Source organism: Hibiscus syriacus, unplaced genomic scaffold, assembly GCF_006381635.1.
Source record: "Hibiscus syriacus cultivar Baekdansim isolate YM2019G1 unplaced genomic scaffold, ASM638163v2 tig00110839_pilon, whole genome shotgun sequence".
Classification (NCBI taxonomy): domain Eukaryota; kingdom Viridiplantae; phylum Streptophyta; class Magnoliopsida; order Malvales; family Malvaceae; genus Hibiscus; species Hibiscus syriacus.
Window position 1 is genome coordinate 1,370,887 of NW_024062886.1, and position 19,807 is coordinate 1,390,693.

The 19,807-nt window shown below is 35.9% G+C and overlaps 1 protein-coding gene across 1 annotated transcript; it reads right to left on the reverse strand.

The window, feature by feature from the left end:
* Positions 1 to 11,009: 11,009 nt before the first annotated feature.
* LOC120143209 lies at positions 11,010 to 19,519 on the reverse strand. The gene is made up of 6 exons (XM_039157595.1): positions 19,004 to 19,519; positions 18,511 to 18,919; positions 17,386 to 18,435; positions 13,639 to 13,700; positions 12,260 to 12,333; positions 11,010 to 11,094 (listed from the first exon to the last, which is right to left on the reverse strand). Exons 1-6 carry the CDS (start codon positions 19,517 to 19,519, stop codon positions 11,010 to 11,012), a joined length of 2,196 nt encoding a protein of 731 aa, XP_039013526.1.
* Positions 19,520 to 19,807: the final 288 nt, after the last annotated feature.

Here is a 19,807-nt window from a genome sequence, read left to right on the forward strand (position 1 = left end):
CTTTAACAATGTGGCTTTATCCTCTATTTATAGGGGGAAACTAATCCTAGGAATTGGTGTTAATTTTCCTAGGAAACCCTAAAACCATGGTTAAGTTACTTGGGAGTCGGGCTGAACAGGCTATGATACAGTCTGGGTAGCTGGCTGAGTGACCCGGTATAATCCCGTTACAGACGCCCAAGGATAGACAGGATCTGTAGAGCAGGCGGCGTGGTCAGGAGGATCAGTTGTAGCAGCTCCGACCCCTCCATGCGGATCTTCGAGGCAGATTTCTCGGGCAGAGATCACGGAAAGTAGGAGACAACTGTCTAAAAATATCTTCTTACACTTGGCTCGCTTTTGAAATGCCAATCCAACATGACATTTTCATTCTGCTCAGCAGTCTCCTTATGTCACGACATTTTCTTTTCTCTTTTCCTTGCTGTTAATTCATGCACATCATTAGACAAACACCTTCCCCATAAGGTAGCACTGATGACAAATTAAAATGTCGCGGCAAACCGAATTCCACCACATTGAACTAAATGCTTCTAAATGCATCTATATGGTCCTAAATGAACTCTTAAACATTCAATAACTTAAGTGAAAATGTCCCAAAATGTAACCTTTTTACGGAGTTATCACACCCCCAAACTTAAGCTATTACTTGTCCTCAAGCAATGGATAATATTAAACAAAACAAAAATACCATGACAAGTTCAGAAGCCAAATAATTTCATGGAATAAAATTACAGCCCTCAACACTTATGGCTTCAACATGCTAGATTAGGTCGAGAAATCTAGTATTGTCCCCTAGGGTAAGATTCTTTGTGTGGGTGTGTGCGTGTTTGTATCCAGTCCATGCTTAACAAACTTAAAAATTTTCTAAGAAAGCTTTCTCAATTTGCCATGACATTTAGAAATTTTTAGTCCCACCTTATTTTCTTTTCGTTAATTATGCTACGAGGGGAGTCAGCCTATCACTCTACTATCCCACACTCTAGGTGAAAGGGAGCATACCTTCCACCCTCAATCTAGTCAGGTAGAGTCATCCCATGACTACTTTCATTCACTCATATGCCCTGGCATAGGGGAGTGTCCCTCTATAGATATGCCGAAGCATTTATTTATAACTTCTATTTCTTCTTCATTTTTTCTTTTTCTTTCTTCTTCTTCTTCTTCTTTTTATTTTTCTTTTTCTTCTTCTTCTTTTTTTTTTCTTTTTATTTTCTTTTTATGTGGGGTTTTCATCATTCAAAGCTTTATTCCACGATATTATAAGAATTCTCTTATAAAAAATTTCTAAGTTTCTCAAGCATGGAAAACATACAATCGTGTATTCAAGGATTTCAAAGAAGAAAGTCCTAGGGTTGGTTCTATCATCCTCAACCAGTCATGTACATTCTATCATAGTCATCAAATTCATCATCATCGGGCATCCTTAACTAATTCCATAAAACTATTCAGGCAATTACTAATGTCATGGCATTTTTAATTTACTGCTACTATCATGCAATGATGTGATAAATGGGAGAACACTACTTCCCCCCAAACTTGAGAGAAACATTATCCCCAATGCTTACAAAAAACTAAGGAAAATGATACTACATGCTATGAATGCAATGCAAATACAAGGTACATTGTCTTTAAGCGGGTGGTGGTGTAGCGATCGTGCGGGGAGTGCGCTTTCTTAACTTGGCGGGGCTGGAATGTTCAGGGTCAGACGCGAGTACGGCTGGAGGTTACGTGGACCCTAACATTGCAAAGAAAAACAAAATAATCAATTAAAAGGAAGCTGGAAAAAATAAAAAAAATAAACATTTATTTATGCATAGGAGTAAATCCCAAATGTAACGGCATCCTCAAGATGATTAGCCAATCTTGACATCGTGCAAGAGAAGTGTAGATTTGTTGCGCTCGACCGGAGCACCAATGTAGACCAAAATGCTCCACACATATAATAGTTCTCCCTTCAAAAGAGTTTACCCTGGCATTTCGTGTCTTTCACGTCTGATTTGTAGGACATTTGTAGTAGTCCTCTATTCTTCAAAGTGCTCTTTTCCTAAAGCTGAATGGTAGTGGAATGAGTTCTCTTTTTTCTCCTTTTTGTTGTGGCAACTTGAAATCATTTGGGCAGCAAATTTGTTGGAGAGGTCAAGGCCATCCCTATGCCAGTAGCCACCATCGTGTATGACATTATTCTTTCCTAGGCTACTCAAATAAGGAAGCAAAACAACACTAACGAGGAAATTGACAATGTTAGCATGCCACAAAATTGTCGTGGAAAATAATAATTTTTCATTAGGGAATTTTTTCTTAATCTCCATTTCATTCCTTAGTTCTTTCACAATTTCTAGCCTAGAAAAATGACCAGCTAGTTGGGGTTTAGGATTAGTAAATTCAATAGGATTCAAAGGTTCAAATTTCATACCCGGTCTAGCTATGGGTGAGCTAGACTTACTCATTTCCTTTGGAATATCCTCGAGCTCCTCTTCGTCTTCTTCATCAAGATTGAAGTTATTACCACTGCATAAAAATTTATTGCGGCAAAATTCTGCAGCTTTCCTTTGGTCATCAACTCCTACTGATGGGAGCTTTTCTTTTGCCATGGCAAAAGTTTTCTTATCTTCATTGGCTGCACTCTTCGAACCCTCATCATTGTTGCCCATCAAATATAAATATTCTTGCACTTTCGGATCTTTGTGCACAAACTCATGACCGGGCTCTCCGAGTGTCTCCACCCAAACTTAGCATCTTTGTAGATTTTGATGCCACTCCTTAAGGTGAATATACCATAATGCTCTATCTCTTGAGCCTTAGTGACTTCAGTATCACTAGGAAGACTGCCATTTGGGCGAGACTGTAATGCCATGGCAATTTGACCAACCTGACCCTCCAAGGCCCTCAAAGATGAACTGTGGCTTTAAAGCAAAGCTTCTAGTCTTTTTATAGAGGTCGCATGGTCATGCAGCATGGTCTTCGTTGTTGCGATAAAATCTTGCATCTTGGCCTCCAAAGAGCTTGTGTTAGATGAAGATGGTACTCCCTCGTTAGAATATGCCATGGCATATTCGTTTGAAAACCCTGGGAGTCACTGAAGTTTTGTTGCCTAGCGGGCTAACTAGAGTTGTTGGTTCCTTTATTTTCCCACAAAAAGTTTGGATGTTGACGCCATCTAGGATTATATGTGTTAGAATAGGGGTTGTTGTTACCTCGATTGTAGTTACCCACATAGTTTATGGATTCTTGATTGATCGGGCACTCACTCTATTGTGATTGTCGTGGCATAATAAACATGTTGAATTGGCTACCTTTACTTCTCTCATCTCACATGGCCTTTGCAAATTCTTCAACATATTGGTGATAGCAGCAAGTTGGGCGGACACCGTATCCATAGAATCTAGCTCGAAAGCTCCATGTGATTTTTGCCCAAGTCCAAGCCTTGTAGATGAAAATTGATAATCATTGTTGGCAATCCTATCCAGAATGTCAAATGCCTTTACTGGTGATTTGTCAAGTAATATCCCATTTGCCGAGGCATCTAGCATCATCCTCGTGGGTGCGTTAACTCAATTATAGAACATCACAACTTGAGTCCAGTCGTGGATCCATGATTGGGGCACTTGCGAAGCAAACTTTTGTATCGATCATATCACTCATACATAGACTCTTCATCGTCTTGGTGAAAAGATGCTATGGCATTTCTAAGATGGTTGTTCATATCGAGTTGATTATTCCATAGCAAAAAAATTTTTGCACAAGTCAGCCCAAGACTTTATCGAGCCGGAAGGTAATCCATTGAGCCATGCCCTGGTGTGATCTTTCAAAGAATATGGAAATAACTTCAATTTCAATACATTTTCATGCACACCTTGTTGTCGAAAGCAGCCACAAACCTCAAAAAATGCCCGAACATGTTGCATTGCATCCTCATGATGAGCACCACCAAACTATCCAATAAAGTCCAACATGTCGAACATAACCGATTTGAGCTCAAAGTGGGCTGCCTGAATCATTGGTGCCACAATTCCAAGATTTAGGTCGTCCATGATAGGGTTTAAATGATCTCGAATGCTACGAGACCTAGATGAATTCCAAGTATTTGGAATTGCCTCAACATTCTGATCTTCCACTTGACCCATTTCTTGATTTCTAATTTGGTACATCTTTGCTTGAGCACGTTGAGTATATAAAATAAAAGCCTGAAAAAGACAAGGAAAATAACAAGTAAAACTATACAAAAAAATTGAACAAGTAAAATAAAAATGCTATGACAAAACTAAATAACTTTCAGTTGCAAATCCCCGACAACGGCGCCAAAAACTTGTCCGCTCGTTATGAGTACTAAATATGGGTGCGGATATATGTGCAAGTATACACAATCGAACAAGTAATACATTCATAAGTGAGTATCGTCTCCACAGGGATTGGAGGAAGTCGAATAAGTACTATCAAAGCGCTTTACTTTGTCACCTAAGTACAGTTAGTGATGGTATGTACAAATGATAATGCTGTGGCAAAATGAGATTGATATTGTGGAAATGGAATGGTGGTATGGTAGCAATTGGATATGTCATGGAAAATGAAATTATAATGCATGGGAACAAATAGAAATGTCAAGGAAAAATAAAATGTAAATCCTGTATTTAATATATATAGGACTTTGGCTTTTTCACAACACAAGCAGCAATGGAAATGAGTGATATGAGTCACAAGGAAAACTTAAGTCTATTATATATTAAATAGGATATGTCCCAACAATACCTTTTTACGACAACATTAACATCTAACATATCATTCAAGAACAACTCCTTTTAGTCGGATAGAATCCTATCCTTATCTCTAAGGTGGATCAGGCCTAGTTACTCTCTAGAACCCGTTGTTTATGTAGTTCCTCCCTAGTTTCTCTCGAATACTAAGGATAATTTGCCAAGGAATTCTCTCGAACCCTAAGAACCTCCTAAGGAAAGGCTACTCTCGTAGCTCTTACAACCTTAAGGCATTAAGTTTCATAAACAAAACAGAATAAAGCAAAGAAAGGCAACCATTCATTAAATAAAAACTTAAACATCCATGCAAACTCCCAGCAAATAGGATTAGTTCATGGTGGGGTTCGAAATAAACAAACACAAAGCAAGTATCATTCGTTCCTTACAACCCAACAACAAAATATAAGAACAAGAACTAAAGGGCAGGAGAAAAAGCCTTCAACGTGAACTGTCAAATGCCTTCCTCGGCCACCAAGAACTGCTCCTAGTGAACTAGCTCCTCTCGGATGCTTAGAACGCCACTCCCTTCTGCTAGTTAATAAGAAATGCCACGACAAGTAGGATTGACTAAGAAAAGTGAGATATTCTCTCTCTAACTTTTTAAGCTCTAAACCGGGTGGAACCAAAGTCTTCAACAATGTGGCTTTATCCTCTATTTATAGGGGAAAACTAATCATAGGACTTCGTGTTAACTTTCCTAGGAAACCCCAAAACCATGGTTAAGTTACTTAGGAGTCAGGCTGAACAGGCTATGATACAGCCTGGGTAGCTGGCTAAGTGACCCGGCATAATCCCGTTACAGACGCCCAAGGACAGACAGAATCTGCAGAGCAGGTGGCATGGTCAGCAGGATCGGCTGTAGCAGCACCGACCCCTCCATGCGGATCTTCGAGGTAGATTTCTCGGGCAGAGTTCACGGAAAGTAGGAGACAGCTGGCTAAAAATATCTTCTTGCACTTGGCTCACTTTAGAAATACCAATCCAATGCGACATTTTCATTATGCTCAGCAGTCTCCTTATGTCACGGCATTTTCTTTTCTCTTTTTCTTGCTCTCAATTCCTGCACATCATTAGACAAACACCTTTCCCATAAGGTAGCACTGATGACAAATTAAAATGCCGCAGCAAACTGAATTCCACCACATGCAACTAAATGCTTCTAAATGCATGTACATGGTCCTAAATGAGCTCTTAAACATTCAATAACTTAAGTGAAAATATCCCAAAATGTAACCTTTTTACGGAGTTATCATGTACATAGATGTTTTATACATCATCTGGAAGACTTGCGATAAGTCGACCTTATTTTATCATCATGAGATTTGACATGGATGTGATTTTGGGTATGAATTGCCCTAATGTTTATACATGGTTATAGGTTTCCATGGATGATTTAAATCGATGACTATATGTCCAAATATGTTATTGAGGTTCAGTGGTATTAATGACATGCCATAGAGTCTAGCAACTGCAGAATTAAGTTGTATTATAGTGTCAAATAAGATACATAGTACAAGTCAGGTGGGTAAATACCGTCCTCAACACTACGGTGCATTATTAGGTGAGCAATGCTAAACCTCAACACTTTTGTGCAATATTTGACTCCTATACCGGGTTCCTCGTAGATTGAGAATTGTGGGAAATATTGGTGGATAAAAATGATTTTATTATATTATGTTGTTTTGATTTTGACATGGAAATTCATGCATGAATTGTGTTGCACTGTCTATAGTTTTAATTGCCTCACTAAGTATATACTTAGTGTGATGATTTTCACACGTAGGTAAAAAGTCAATAGTGGAATAGAGAGTTCAACGTGACATCAAGCATCGAGGAGTATATTTCAATATCAGTAAGACATCCTATGATGGAATTTGACTTAGATAGTGGCATGTAATTTGATAATGTTTAATTTGTTTTGTTGAATTAATTTAGAAACAAATTTGTAAATTGATAGTGATGAAAGGTTAATTTTTATGAGTTTTATATGAAATTTTAAGAAGTTACTATAGTAGTGAATAGTAATGAATAGTAAATATGTTTAACAAAAGTTTCCATAATGCTTTGAGGGAACCGATTCCCTGCTATATGGGTACCGATACCCCTACTGTTCACTGTTCAAGGTACTATTCATAAAAAAATCTTTTGAATTAAATTTATTATAACGAAACATAATTTATATGATATGATATTTTTATAATATCAATTACTATTTTAAGAGAATAAATTTTATATCACGTTTGAATACAAAAATGGTTTTAGAAATTCAGGTGACATCTTTAATCTGTATAGGTATAATTATATGGGTTATGGGTGTTACACAGTCAACGGTCAGTCAGTGATTTAGTTAGACTAGTTTAGGACTGGTTCAGGGTTGGACTAGTTCAGTCAGACTAGTTTAGGGGCCAGATTTGCAGAACGAAGCCCACTCACGCACGACGACGCATACGGCACGTGAGGCCTTCTCTGGTTTTTATGAAACTTGACTATTCAAACTTTCACCGGTTGCAAACAACAACGATGAATGGAAATCAAAGAACACCATATGAACAGGGTTGAGCAGAAGAACAAAATGGTGCCTGAGCTATTACACACCACCGCACGATTGGCAACGAATCAAAGAAAATAAAGAGAGATAGAATGAATGGAATAAATGTTTTCAAATGCCCAAAGCTGAAAACTAAAAATGGGAGGGAGAGGTTTCATAGCCTAACTTTTTGGATAAATTACATTATAAGACCTTCAACTTTTAAAATTTTCCAAAATGGTTCTAAATTTGTAAAACATGCCAATTTAGTCCCTTAAAATTTGGAATATGATAACTCTCCCTCACTTAAGAAAATTTTGGCCTTGAAATTTTTCCTAATTGGATAATATGAGGGAACAACATCCTCAACAGAAATAATATGCGACAGATCAGAACGATAACGCCTTAACATAAAGACATGCAAGACATCATATATACACTAAGGTTATGACAGTAACTCAATTAAATCAAGTCAATATGCAGATGGTCCTAATAAACGTAGAATCTGATATGATCCAAAAATACCTCAGCTCAACTAGCCTTATAGCCAAATCTAAGTACACTTTTTAAAGGAATTATCCTCTGACAAATTGATCACCCGCACAGAACTCAATACCATTTTTCTTTTGATCGATAAAAGATCTTTGTTAAACAAAACATGTATAAGGATGGACCTCACAATCCTCCTCTCATATAACTAAGCTAAAATAACAGGATACGACAACTGTGGTCCTACAAGGCCTCATACAATGTCATCTAAATGCTAGTCTGGTAGCTATTATTACAGAAAAACTCATTCAATAATAAACAATCCACCCAATTATTTCAAAACCTTATAGCGCAACCTTTTAACGTATATTTCAGAATATGAAAAACTTGCTCAAATAGACCATCATACTAAAGATAATAAGTTATACTGAAGTTTTAATCACGTACAGAAAAACTCAAAAAAGTCTTTTAGAATCGTGAAGAAAATCACATAGCGTCATACTCGGAATCTCACAAAAATGAACAATCTCAAAAGTATACCATCAGTTTAGTTATCAGGAATATAACTAGTTTGAGCTAGAATAAAGTCAACTAACTAGTCAAGATAATCAATTAAACACATATTGAATTCTACTTGGACAGAGTCCAAGGCAATCCACTAAAAAGTCTATAGTTACTCACTTTTATTCCCACTTTCAAATCTGCATAGTTTATAGAACAATACTCAAAATTGACTCTTTTTCTTTAAGATAGTCTGAATCATATTGATACAAATGTTATATCCTTTCAGTTTTTAGAATACATTCAATACACAGAAAATTCTTATATACAACCTCATTCAAAATACTTCAAAACTTATTTTTAGAATAATGAACATCAAATACAGGGTTAATAATTCCAAATGAAGGGGTATGATAGTGTTGAGACATTTTCCTTAAGAAAAACTGAATTAAAATGGTAAAAATATTATATTATTAACGCGAATGAGAAAGCTATTAGAAAATATTAGAATTGATTTACAAATAATTTGAAGGAAATCAAATAACTCATATCAAAATAATATTTCACTCTATAATGTAAAATATTACTTTAGTTTTTAGTTATCATGGGATTATAGAGATAATGTTGCTAATAATCGTTTTTTCAAATTGAATCACGATGTGTTTGAGTGGGAATTCAAACAAATTTAAACCTAATGCTATTACAGGAGTTCATTTATATACTTAGATTATCGTTCAAAATTTAAAAGTTTATCAATACTCACAACTATAGAAGAACTTTTAACTATAGGGCATATATGATCCCTACAAGTTATTTTTTAGGAAAGATTTCATAAGAGGTCCAAAGATTCAGTCAAAATGTTTTTAGGGTAAAACTGAATATAATACTGAAAACTAGACCTGAACAAATTTTCTTTAAAAACAATAAAGTATTTCCTAAGTAAAATAATTGACCCAATTTATCTTTATATCAGACCAGATCATTCAGAATTGAACTAATTATTGTTTCATTGCACTGAAATATACTTCAGAAAAATTTCATAACACTTATTTGTGTTCACTAATCAACTAATAATTAGTCGTTAGAGTTTAGATCTTACAACTGAAGTAATCAGTTAAAGTTTCTAAACAATATCAGATACCCCTATTATTCTTATAGGTATGTATTAGGTGTTGAACAATGATTACAAAAAAAAATAGTAACTATCTAGAAAGGCATCGAAGTCTCGATAATTTCATAAAATACTTAAAAATATTGTGGCGTGATTTTTTTTTAAATATAATTTTCATGAAAATCCTTTTGCAAATTTATTTTAAACTTAGTTTCAGAATTGTAGCAGGCTAAACAATTCGAAAATTTAAACTTGTACTCTGATACCACTAAATGTAACCCCCTATACCTGGCCTTGGAGTTATAACTGAATAAGGGTAACCACAATGACCTAAAATATTTCTTACTGATGAAAATTTATTTAATAAATTATTTTAAAACTGTTTACCAAATATGATATCAGAATAAACTCATGCCATAATTTAAAGATGTTGGAAGCAAAAATTGAACCTAACATAGTATGAAATCAAGATTACTCTTCCGATAGCCAAACTAGTTATACATTTGGATAATCTAAAAATAGAAATAAAAATGGAGTGAGCTACAAACTTAGTGTGTCCCCTAAATACAGATAATAATTCATATACTTTAGGCAGAATACAAAAACAATAAAATAATTAAGTAACAGAAAAACCAAATATTATTACCAAAATATAATATATACACTACTAGAAAAAAAACCCTTTAATGACGCGCAATGCGCGTCATCTATGGGTGCAGATGACACACAAATTCATGTCATTGAAGCTACCGACATAAATATCAGATGACGCGCATTTATGACACACATTTATGACGCTCATTTATGACGCGCATTTATGACGCATATTTGTGATGCACATTTATGACGCTCATTGCACGTCATTGAAGCCCCCTTCATAAATGAAGATGACAAAAATTTGTGTGTCATAAATTTATGACACGCATTTATGACTTACATTGTGTGTCATTGAAGCCCCCGTCATAAATGAAGTTAACACACATTCGTGTGTCGTGATTGTATTTCGTAAATTATATATATATATATATATATATTGTAGATTGATAAATAATCGAACTAAATCACATTTAATGCCTCATAATACTAAATATATATCATATTATATATAAGCAATCCATTTGCATATAATATATTCACATTAAGTTATCAAAAATATTGTAATCATATGACGATACAAAATATCATGGCATAATAAAGTTTGCCACATAAGATACCCATTCTTTGCGAATATCATCAATGTCATCATCCGTGTATTCTTTGCGGTGTCCTTTCTCTTGTTGCTCTAAGTGGCTTTCTTGTAATAGCATCCAGGTAGAGTAAACATCTTTCATTTTCTTCATGTAACCTCATCTACATCAATACACACAAACAGTTAGATAAACTTACACAAAAATTGTAGAGGGATAAACATTCAAATTCCATATATATGGAATAATGTGACAAATTTAACATTCTTTTTAGAAGGATAAAACATGCACAATTCAAAATACAGAGTAACAATCACTACTAACTGAGAAAGTGAAATATGAAGAGGCACCTCTACATGCTTCAAGTAATCTAGAACATCCGATTGCTGCATGTATTTCACTCCTTCACCTGCATAAAACTCGGATGTGCACTCCAGGAAAGGCTTCTAAAAACTTTTCGAGTAAATGTCCAAAGTACTAAACATCTTCAAAAGATGGTTAAGTAGTGTCCTGTCAACTGCTTCACCTAACCTGCATGATCAAAATAGACACAATGGATTACAAGATACAAATTTAATTAACACCTAAAAGATAAGAATTAATTACTAACATCATCCAAGAAACTAAGGGGAAATATTTATTGGAAGGAAGCTAAATGAATGAGAATTACAAGAAAGAAAGCAACAAAATAGTAAGTTCCTCAACAATTTTTAGGTTTTTCCTTGAGAATGATGGAAGCACAGATAATTAAAATGAGCTAGAACGAAGCATGTTATAGTTAAATTGATTAGGCATCCTAATTGACCTTTCTAGGGACTTCTTTCCACAAATGAAGATATGTAACCACCTTATACCACTAAAATCATAGAAAAAGAAGTAAAACAAGCAAAGGAATAATAACATTGAAACAACATTGCATTTTTTGCATAGGTTGTTACTTTGAAACCCAGAAAAAATAGAATAGGAAATTTGTTTTCACATTTCAACTTGAATTTTGTTAGAGTTACCTCTCACTCTTAATCATTCTTAAAAGACTAGTGACAGTTTTGTGCTAAACTCCCGGAGCCAGAGAAAGATGTTTACGGAAGAGTTGCAGGCCCATGTCCCACAAATAACGTACATTTGGGTTTTGTTTAACATATGTTTCATCCAGGTACAAGGCTATACCACGAATCATCAACATTTGATTACAAAAATCTTGCAAACATTTCTCAACAAGTGATAAGAAAACCACCAGGTCAGGGCTTTGCCCAATCAAAGATCCTGTTACAAATAGGTGGATGAAAAACTAAGGCACAAAATACTTGATTTCAATTAAATTCATGGAAAAAAATACTCAAATAGAAGTGGAGACTTACCTATGCAAATAGGAGCTTCTTACTCAGAAGTTGGATAATAGCAGCTGAGCCCACAAGTTGAAAAACAGTTTCTACCTGAAGATGATGGGAGAAAACCACTATTTGAGTTGTTTTGATGAAAAATACCGAAGTACTATAGAAGGGACTTAAAAACTATACTACTCGGATTCTTCATTTCTCTTAAAGTACTCATGGCCTACACATTTTTCGAACATGTAAGGACACATTCCTCCAAGGACAATCCAAATGCATATCTTGGAAAAAGTTGAGCCTACCGGTCTTCGACACATATCCCTATCCGACACTCACAACCAAGCAACATTGCTCAAAAACCATACCTTTGAAAAAGCAATAAGCCTAATCCAATAGCAGCAGCAATCCCCAGTGTACCAAATAAGCCATCTGATCCGACCTGCATATTATCACAAAAATATAGAAGAAAACGAAAGAAAAGGTAGGCAAATAAAACTTTCCAACAAAGAAAATTGAAATAGAACTACAAATTTTATTGTTTATACTTTTTTATGTCTTGTTAATTCGTTGTTGTCGAAACAGATGTAAAAATTTCCCAGTGCGACCAAGATCTAGGAATTGCATGAGGAAAAAAAATGAAATAAAGATACATACCCCTAATTGAGTGTGTGAAGAGAAAACATAAGGAGAAGGAAGAGAAGAGGAGCTAATGATCAGAGTGTCTCCGATGTGATTTGCCTTGTGTTCGATAGAAACCAAATCGGTCTATTCAAGGAACCTACATAAGTAATCCAATCAGTAAAATTCAGGGTATATGCAGAGTAACAAATTCTAACTAGAAAAAAAAGATTAGAGATTCAATATCGCTGCTCCGAATCATCATCCCCATCCATATGTAATTACACACTTGCATAAAGATCATCATAAGAAAAAAAAACACTCATTTCAGGCTGCATCCTACCACTTCATTGTTCTAAAAATGAGAAAAAAACTAAGCAAGCAAGCAAGAATCGAAATCTTCAAAACTAAATTTCGAGCCCCCTACTTAAACTTGTTATCTAAAACATTGTCATGTTAGGTCCATTCCTAACTAAAATCGAATATAACATATTACATGACATAAAGGCAGAGAACATTGTAAAAGTTGTAAGCTACAATATTCATCATGTTTAATATGGAACACTCAAAATTCCTTTAAGTTGACATAGTTTATATAGCAAAATATACCATGTTTCTCCAAGTATGCTCTTAGATCTAACATAGAAAGTTTGTCTAATGACCCATACATAGTTCCCTAGTTTTGTTTCGAGCTATGTTGTTCATCATCCGTGTCCGACACATGAATATGAGACACCATTACTAAGGATAGTTCAAATACATGAAAAATATTTAAAAAAATTTAACCATGCACATGAATCTGACACTCCTATTATAATCAGCAATAGAATCTGAAAAATCTTTAAAGAAGTTAAGCATACTCATGAATCTACTAACACTCACACACGAATCTGAATCTGAGTAAAATAACATTCATGTAATGATCAAAGCATGAATAACACATGATGCAACTCCAAAATTAATGAAAAGCTAGAAAATTTAATATTGACTTGACTGGGTAAAAATATAGTAAATAATTAAGAAACAGTACCAGTTAAGAAGCAAGAAGAGGGAAACAACAATTAGAACGAGGAAAGAAACATGAAGAATCAAAGAATAGTCAATAGAGGAGAAAGCTAAACCCAACATAACAGCAAGGCAAATACCCAACATCAGAAACGTCGATTATAGTGTATTCCATGTTGGAGCCTGAAACTCAAACAACAAAAAGATTCAAACTATAAACAAATGGCTGCAAATATCATGTATAATAGATCATCGAGAAGGAAATTGAACCGATGTTGACACCACGAGCTAAAGCTCTGAGTAGAACTGCTTGGGCTGAAGATATATCGCCTCCCACTTAAATTGAAAAATAGACTGATGCAAAGAGAAAAAGAGAAAATTGGGGGGAAGCAAGCGATGTGAACTTTGTTATCGAGGGAGAAGAAGCGGGAAAGGATGAAAATAATGGGGGGGAATTAAAATACGAATTTTACAGATGACACACAATTAAAAATGTACTCCGCGTTTTTGCAAATTTTTTGGATTATTACTATTAAATATGACACACATTACTGTAAGTCATAAATCGTTCAGATTTTAAAAACCATGACATTTTTTTTGACACACATTTTTTGCAAGTCATAAATTAGCGTGTGTCATTGTTCGTGTGTCATTAAAGGTATATTTCTTATAGTAATAGTTCCTTAAAACCTGACATCTCGTCATAAACGAATAAATGGAAAACATTACCTATTGAAAGGAACATGAGGTCTCGAAAGTGGACTCAAAGCAGAAAATAGAAGTCGAGATAGGAATGTTACCCTCCAAAGAGGAGCCCAAGTTAACCTCCAAAGAGGAGCCCAAGTTAACCTCCAAGGAGGAAATCATTAGAAATCAAAAGCAGGATAGAGATGTTGCGCTCCATAGAAGATATCATGCATAATCAAGAAGAGGATACAATCCCATGCAGAATCAGGACGAGGATATAACCCCATACAGAATTAGGGCGTGGATATAATCCCATGCAAAATTAGGATGAGGATATAATCCTAGGTAGAATCAGGACAGGGATATGATCCCATGCAGAATCAGGATAGGGATATAATCCAATGCATAATAAGGTCGGGGATTATACCCTCCATAAAGAAACCATGCAGAAATATAAATTCCTCAATACACAAATTTGAAATAATACAACAGTGATAAAAAATTAGTCATAACTCAAATACACATAACTAGAATACATACAAACGTACAGTTAATATCATACAACATAATATCAATAAAATTAAAGGTGTTAAAGGGAAACATCTATACAAGTTCAGCTATATAGACTACATTTTACACTTCCACAAACAATAGTTCTAGGTCCTTAGAAACATAAACATGTATCTCAAATAGAACATGAAGAGTCAAACTGAGCTGAAAAGAGGTACTCTAGACTTATTGGGAACGGTACGGAGACATGTGACCACCTTCAGAATATAATATAAGAGAATAAGTTCATAAATTTTAGAATTTACTCAGTATAATTATATTGTAAAGTATTAAAATGTGCACAAGCATGGCTTTCAGGTCAAATTTTGGCAAAAAAGACTACAGAACATACTTAGGACGTTGAAAAGTGTCAAGATAGAGGTCTTCAAAAAAGTCAATACGTCAAAGTCAAAGTCAAAGTCAAAGTCAACGTCAAAAAAACAAAAAAAGTTAACAGTCAATGGGTCGATCAACAATCTATTAATGAGTTGGGCAACAATTCAATCAGACCAGTTCAGGATTGGTTGAGTGTTAGACCAGTTCAATCAGATCTGTTTAGGGGGTCAGACTGACAGAACGAATCTCCCTCGTGAATGATGGTGTGTGGGTACGTAGGGCCTTCTTCAATGGTTTAAAAAATTCTTAAAAATGTTTTAAGACATGAAGAGCCACTTACAAGCATCTGTTTCCCGAAAAGATCGACGAAGATGGGTTTTTATGTAAATTGACTATTTAAACCTTTACCCGTTATAAATGACGATGATGAAAAAAAATATAAGAATAATAGATGAATGAGGTTGATGAGACTAACATAATGGTGTAAGAGGTGTCGCACACCACCACATGGTTAGTGACGAATTAAAGAAAACCCAAAACAATGGGTAGTTGAGAGAGGAAGTTGAGAGAGATAATGCACGAAATAAAGTTTTCAAATGCCTAAAAGGTGTAAACTAAAAATGGGAGGGAAAGGTTTTACAACCTAACTTTTTGGATAAATTACACTATAAGACCATCAAATTTTGAAAAATTCTAGAATGATACTAAATTTTTAAAACATATAAATTTATTCCCTAAAATTAGGAATGTGACAATTAGATTTACATAGTGAATAATCATGTAAGTGCATAAATTTGTAAACAATACTATTTAAAGCATAACCATTAAACAAAACATCAATACTTTTAGACCAAATAATGTTCTTTTTAAAAACATGCAATCCTACTTTTTCTAGACATCCCCACACTTTTAAACAATCTAAAATTTTATGAGGTGCTCTATTAAGAATATGATTAGCATAAAGTACGAACTCCCTCTATATATTATCATATAAATTACAGCTAAGTAAAATATCGTTCATCATTTTTTTAAAGATTTATTCTGTCTTTCAACTATGTCATTTTTTTTGTGGAGTGTAAATGGAAGAAAGATCACGAATAATGCCTTCTTTCTTACAAGTTTCTCTAAGAAGATTAGTTATATATTCTCCTCCCTTGTCAAATCGCTTTCTGGCTTACATACTGGATATCAAATTTGCACAACAGGATTTTCCAACTGGATAATCTTTCAGACAATGCAGGTACTCCTATTAGTGACAAGCGTCGTTCATATCTTCAGAGTGCACTTTAATTTGATTGTGGCTAGAGAAACCATCCATAAATGAGAACAAAGAATTTCCAGCAGTATCATCCACTAAAGTGTCTATATGTGGCAAAGGAAAATTATCCTTTGGACTTGCTCTGTAGAGATCTCTGTAGTCGACACACATTCAAACTTTCTCATCCCTCTTTGGCACTAGGACAATATTCGGCACCCACTCAGGATATTTGGCCACTGTGAGAAACCCGACATCAAATTATTTCTTCACTTCTTCTTTTATTTTGAGCAGCATCTCTGGTCTCATTCTTCTCAGCTTCCGTTGTACAAGCTTGCAATCAGGCTTCATCGTAGTTTATGGACCACCAATTTTGTGTCCATACATGGCATATCCGTGTACGACTAAGCAAATACATCCTTGAATTCTGGGAGTAATTCTATCAAGCTCTGCCTTCATTCTACACACAGGGTGGTACCAATCTTTACTTCTTTTATCCTCATCCGTACCCAAATTCTAGATCTCTATAAGCTCTTCGTGAGGCAAAATCTGTTTATCTTCTTGTTCCACCCTCTTCAGTAATTCCGAAGGTAGTTCACATCACTCATCGTCATCACAACCTTTGATTTCTCCTTGACACATGGGCATCTTGAAATCAATCTCCGGGTCAGAGTCATTAGCATTTGTATCATTGATATCTGAGTTCCTGAAAGAATAACGGAAGCGAAGATATATATACATATATATATGGAAGAATCTTTTCCCATACAAATAAATAGAAAGAAATAATACATATATTATACAACCAAACATGAAATGCATGGGAGAGTGTTTGCCATTTTGGACCAATGAAATGCATCCTTTATTGAAAGAAAGTAAAAACACACAGCTTAACCCTTTACATCAGATCCCCTATTGCCCCAGGGTACGAACAATAGGGAAAAGTTCTAGTGCGCTACTCTGCAAAAGATTTGTAAACTAAGGGCGATTCCTCCATAGTCCAGTTGTTCAACACAAAGCCTGGGGGTACAGGATAGACACCTGTAGCTCTCATTCCTTCAAACTCCTCATTAGTTACAACATTAATGCCAAAATCCTCCAAGGCATTCTCAATCATCACTTTACCACTTCTTGAAGTCCTTTGAAACACATGCCCTGCTGATGTGAAAATGCTGCTCAATGGCGGGAAGGTCATGGGTCCCCAACTTGGGTCTTCACCAGTCAATCTTGCCTCTCTCAATTCCTGATTCCTCTTGATGCCCTTCTGTTTTTCCTTCAAAGTTGGTTGATACCCTAAACCAAACCTGTCTCTTTTAGCAATAGGGTAATTTGGCCCAACTGGTCCTTGCAACTGACGTCCTAGCCCTTGGCTACCTTTGGTCCCTCTTCCAAGGGTCAGTTTGTGCCCCGTTTTGGTGCAGTATGACGATCTAGGCTCTGAGATTTTCTTGCCTTCGGCCACAAACGTGGCATTGTCAAACGATCTGAAAAGACATTCAACAGCTTGTTCTTCCACTTCAAGATATGGGGCTGCAGGAACTGAAGCAATAATGTCTTCTTCCGCATGAATGCATACCAGCCTTCCATTAAATACGAACTTTAGCCTCTGGTGTAAAGTTGATGAAACTGCCCCAGCCTGATGAATCCAGTGTCTTCCCAATAAGCAGTTGTATGTAGGCTTGATGTCCATCACAAGAAACTCCACTTCAAATGTCGCTGGACCAATAGTCAAAGGAATATCAATCTTACCTAACACTTCTCTTTCTGTTCCATCAAAAGATCGAACCATACTTTGACAATTCCTCATCAGGGTACTGTCCACTGGCAGCTTTTTTAGAGTCACCAAGGGGATTACATTTAACGCTGAACCATCGCTTATAAGTACTCTGGATAAAACGTGCCCTTTGCACCTAACTGTAATGTGTAGAGCCTTATGATTGTCAATCATCCCCGAAGGGATCTCATCCTTTGAAAAAGATACAATGTTATCAGCCTGCATTTTGGCAACTAGTCGCTCCAGCTTTTCTGTGGGTAACTCCTTCGAGACAAAGGTCTGGTCCAAAACTTTTATCAAGACGTTGCGATGAGCCTCTGAACTCAAAAGAACTGATAGGACAGAAATACTGGTAGGCAGCTTGTGCAATTATTCCATAACACTGAACTCACTATGTTTCAAAATTTTTAAGAATTCCACTGTTTCAACCTTCGACCCCAGTTCATTGATAATGAGTTCATCTTCTTTTATCTGAACATCGACAATCTTTCCTTTTTCAGCAGCAATCTTCTTCTCTGGCTCTTTGAAAAAAAACCTACCACTTCTGGTCAAGTGCCCTACTTCATTTATTTCTTCTTGTTGTTTTGCCCCCTCTCTCATTTGACAATCATACCTCCAGGGCACTTGTTTATTATCTTTGTATGGGAACAGAGTTGAAGGAGCTACCCTTTCATTCACTTGATTCTTGGGAGTAATGACGATGGGACAACCAACACTATGTATCCCTTTGGATGATCCTTCAGAAGCGCAAATCTCTGCTTTTTCTTTTTTAGTCACTTCTTTGAAGAATTCGATTTCTTTCTAGTCCATCATCCCTTGTACCAATTTTAAGAAATCAGGACACTGTTGTATATTGTGTCCTGCGCAATTATGGTAGTGGCACACCTCTTCACTACTATACTGGTCACATGATAGACTAGGCTTCAACAATCCCACTTTAACCATTTGGCACCATACCCAAAGCATGGGTGATTCCACCTCACTAACATCCATAACCATCCTCTTTCCTTTCTCTTCAGCGACTGCGTTAATCCCAGCTCTAGCATGGTTTGGCAATGGATTTTGGGCTACCTTTGGTTGTTCACTGTCACCAAAATTGATAACATTTCTCCTTCTCAAAGCTTGAACGACCTTTTTGAATGCAGTGCAATTTTCAATGGAATGTCCAGGATTCCCACCATGGTAATCACACTTAACATTAGCATCATACCATTTGGGATAAGGAGGTTGTATAGGTACCACATGATAAGGAGAGACTAGATATCGATCGTATAAATCGCGAAATAATTCCTTATAGGTTACAGGAATTGGATCAAATTGAGGCCTCCCTCTCCTCGGGTCCCTTGCCCCTTGTCTATTGTCATTTTGAGGTGGTGCCACTGTTCCCTGAGATCGGGACATTGTGATGTTACTGGAATCGTATTGGCTCCCTTGGGTGACTTCGTTTTCCTTTTTCTTTATCGGCGGTTTGTTGCTGGACTCTCCTCCCTCGAGCTTCCCGCTTTTAATCGCCATTTCGATCATTTCTCCTGTCGTAACTATATCAGCAAAACTTAGGGAAGGAATACCGATAAGGTGTGAGAGAAAAGGAGCCTTCAAAGTACTAATAAAAAGCATATTTGTTTCCCCCTCTTCCAATGGTGGATGCACTTGCACTACTACCTCCCTCCATCTCTGAGCATATTGTCT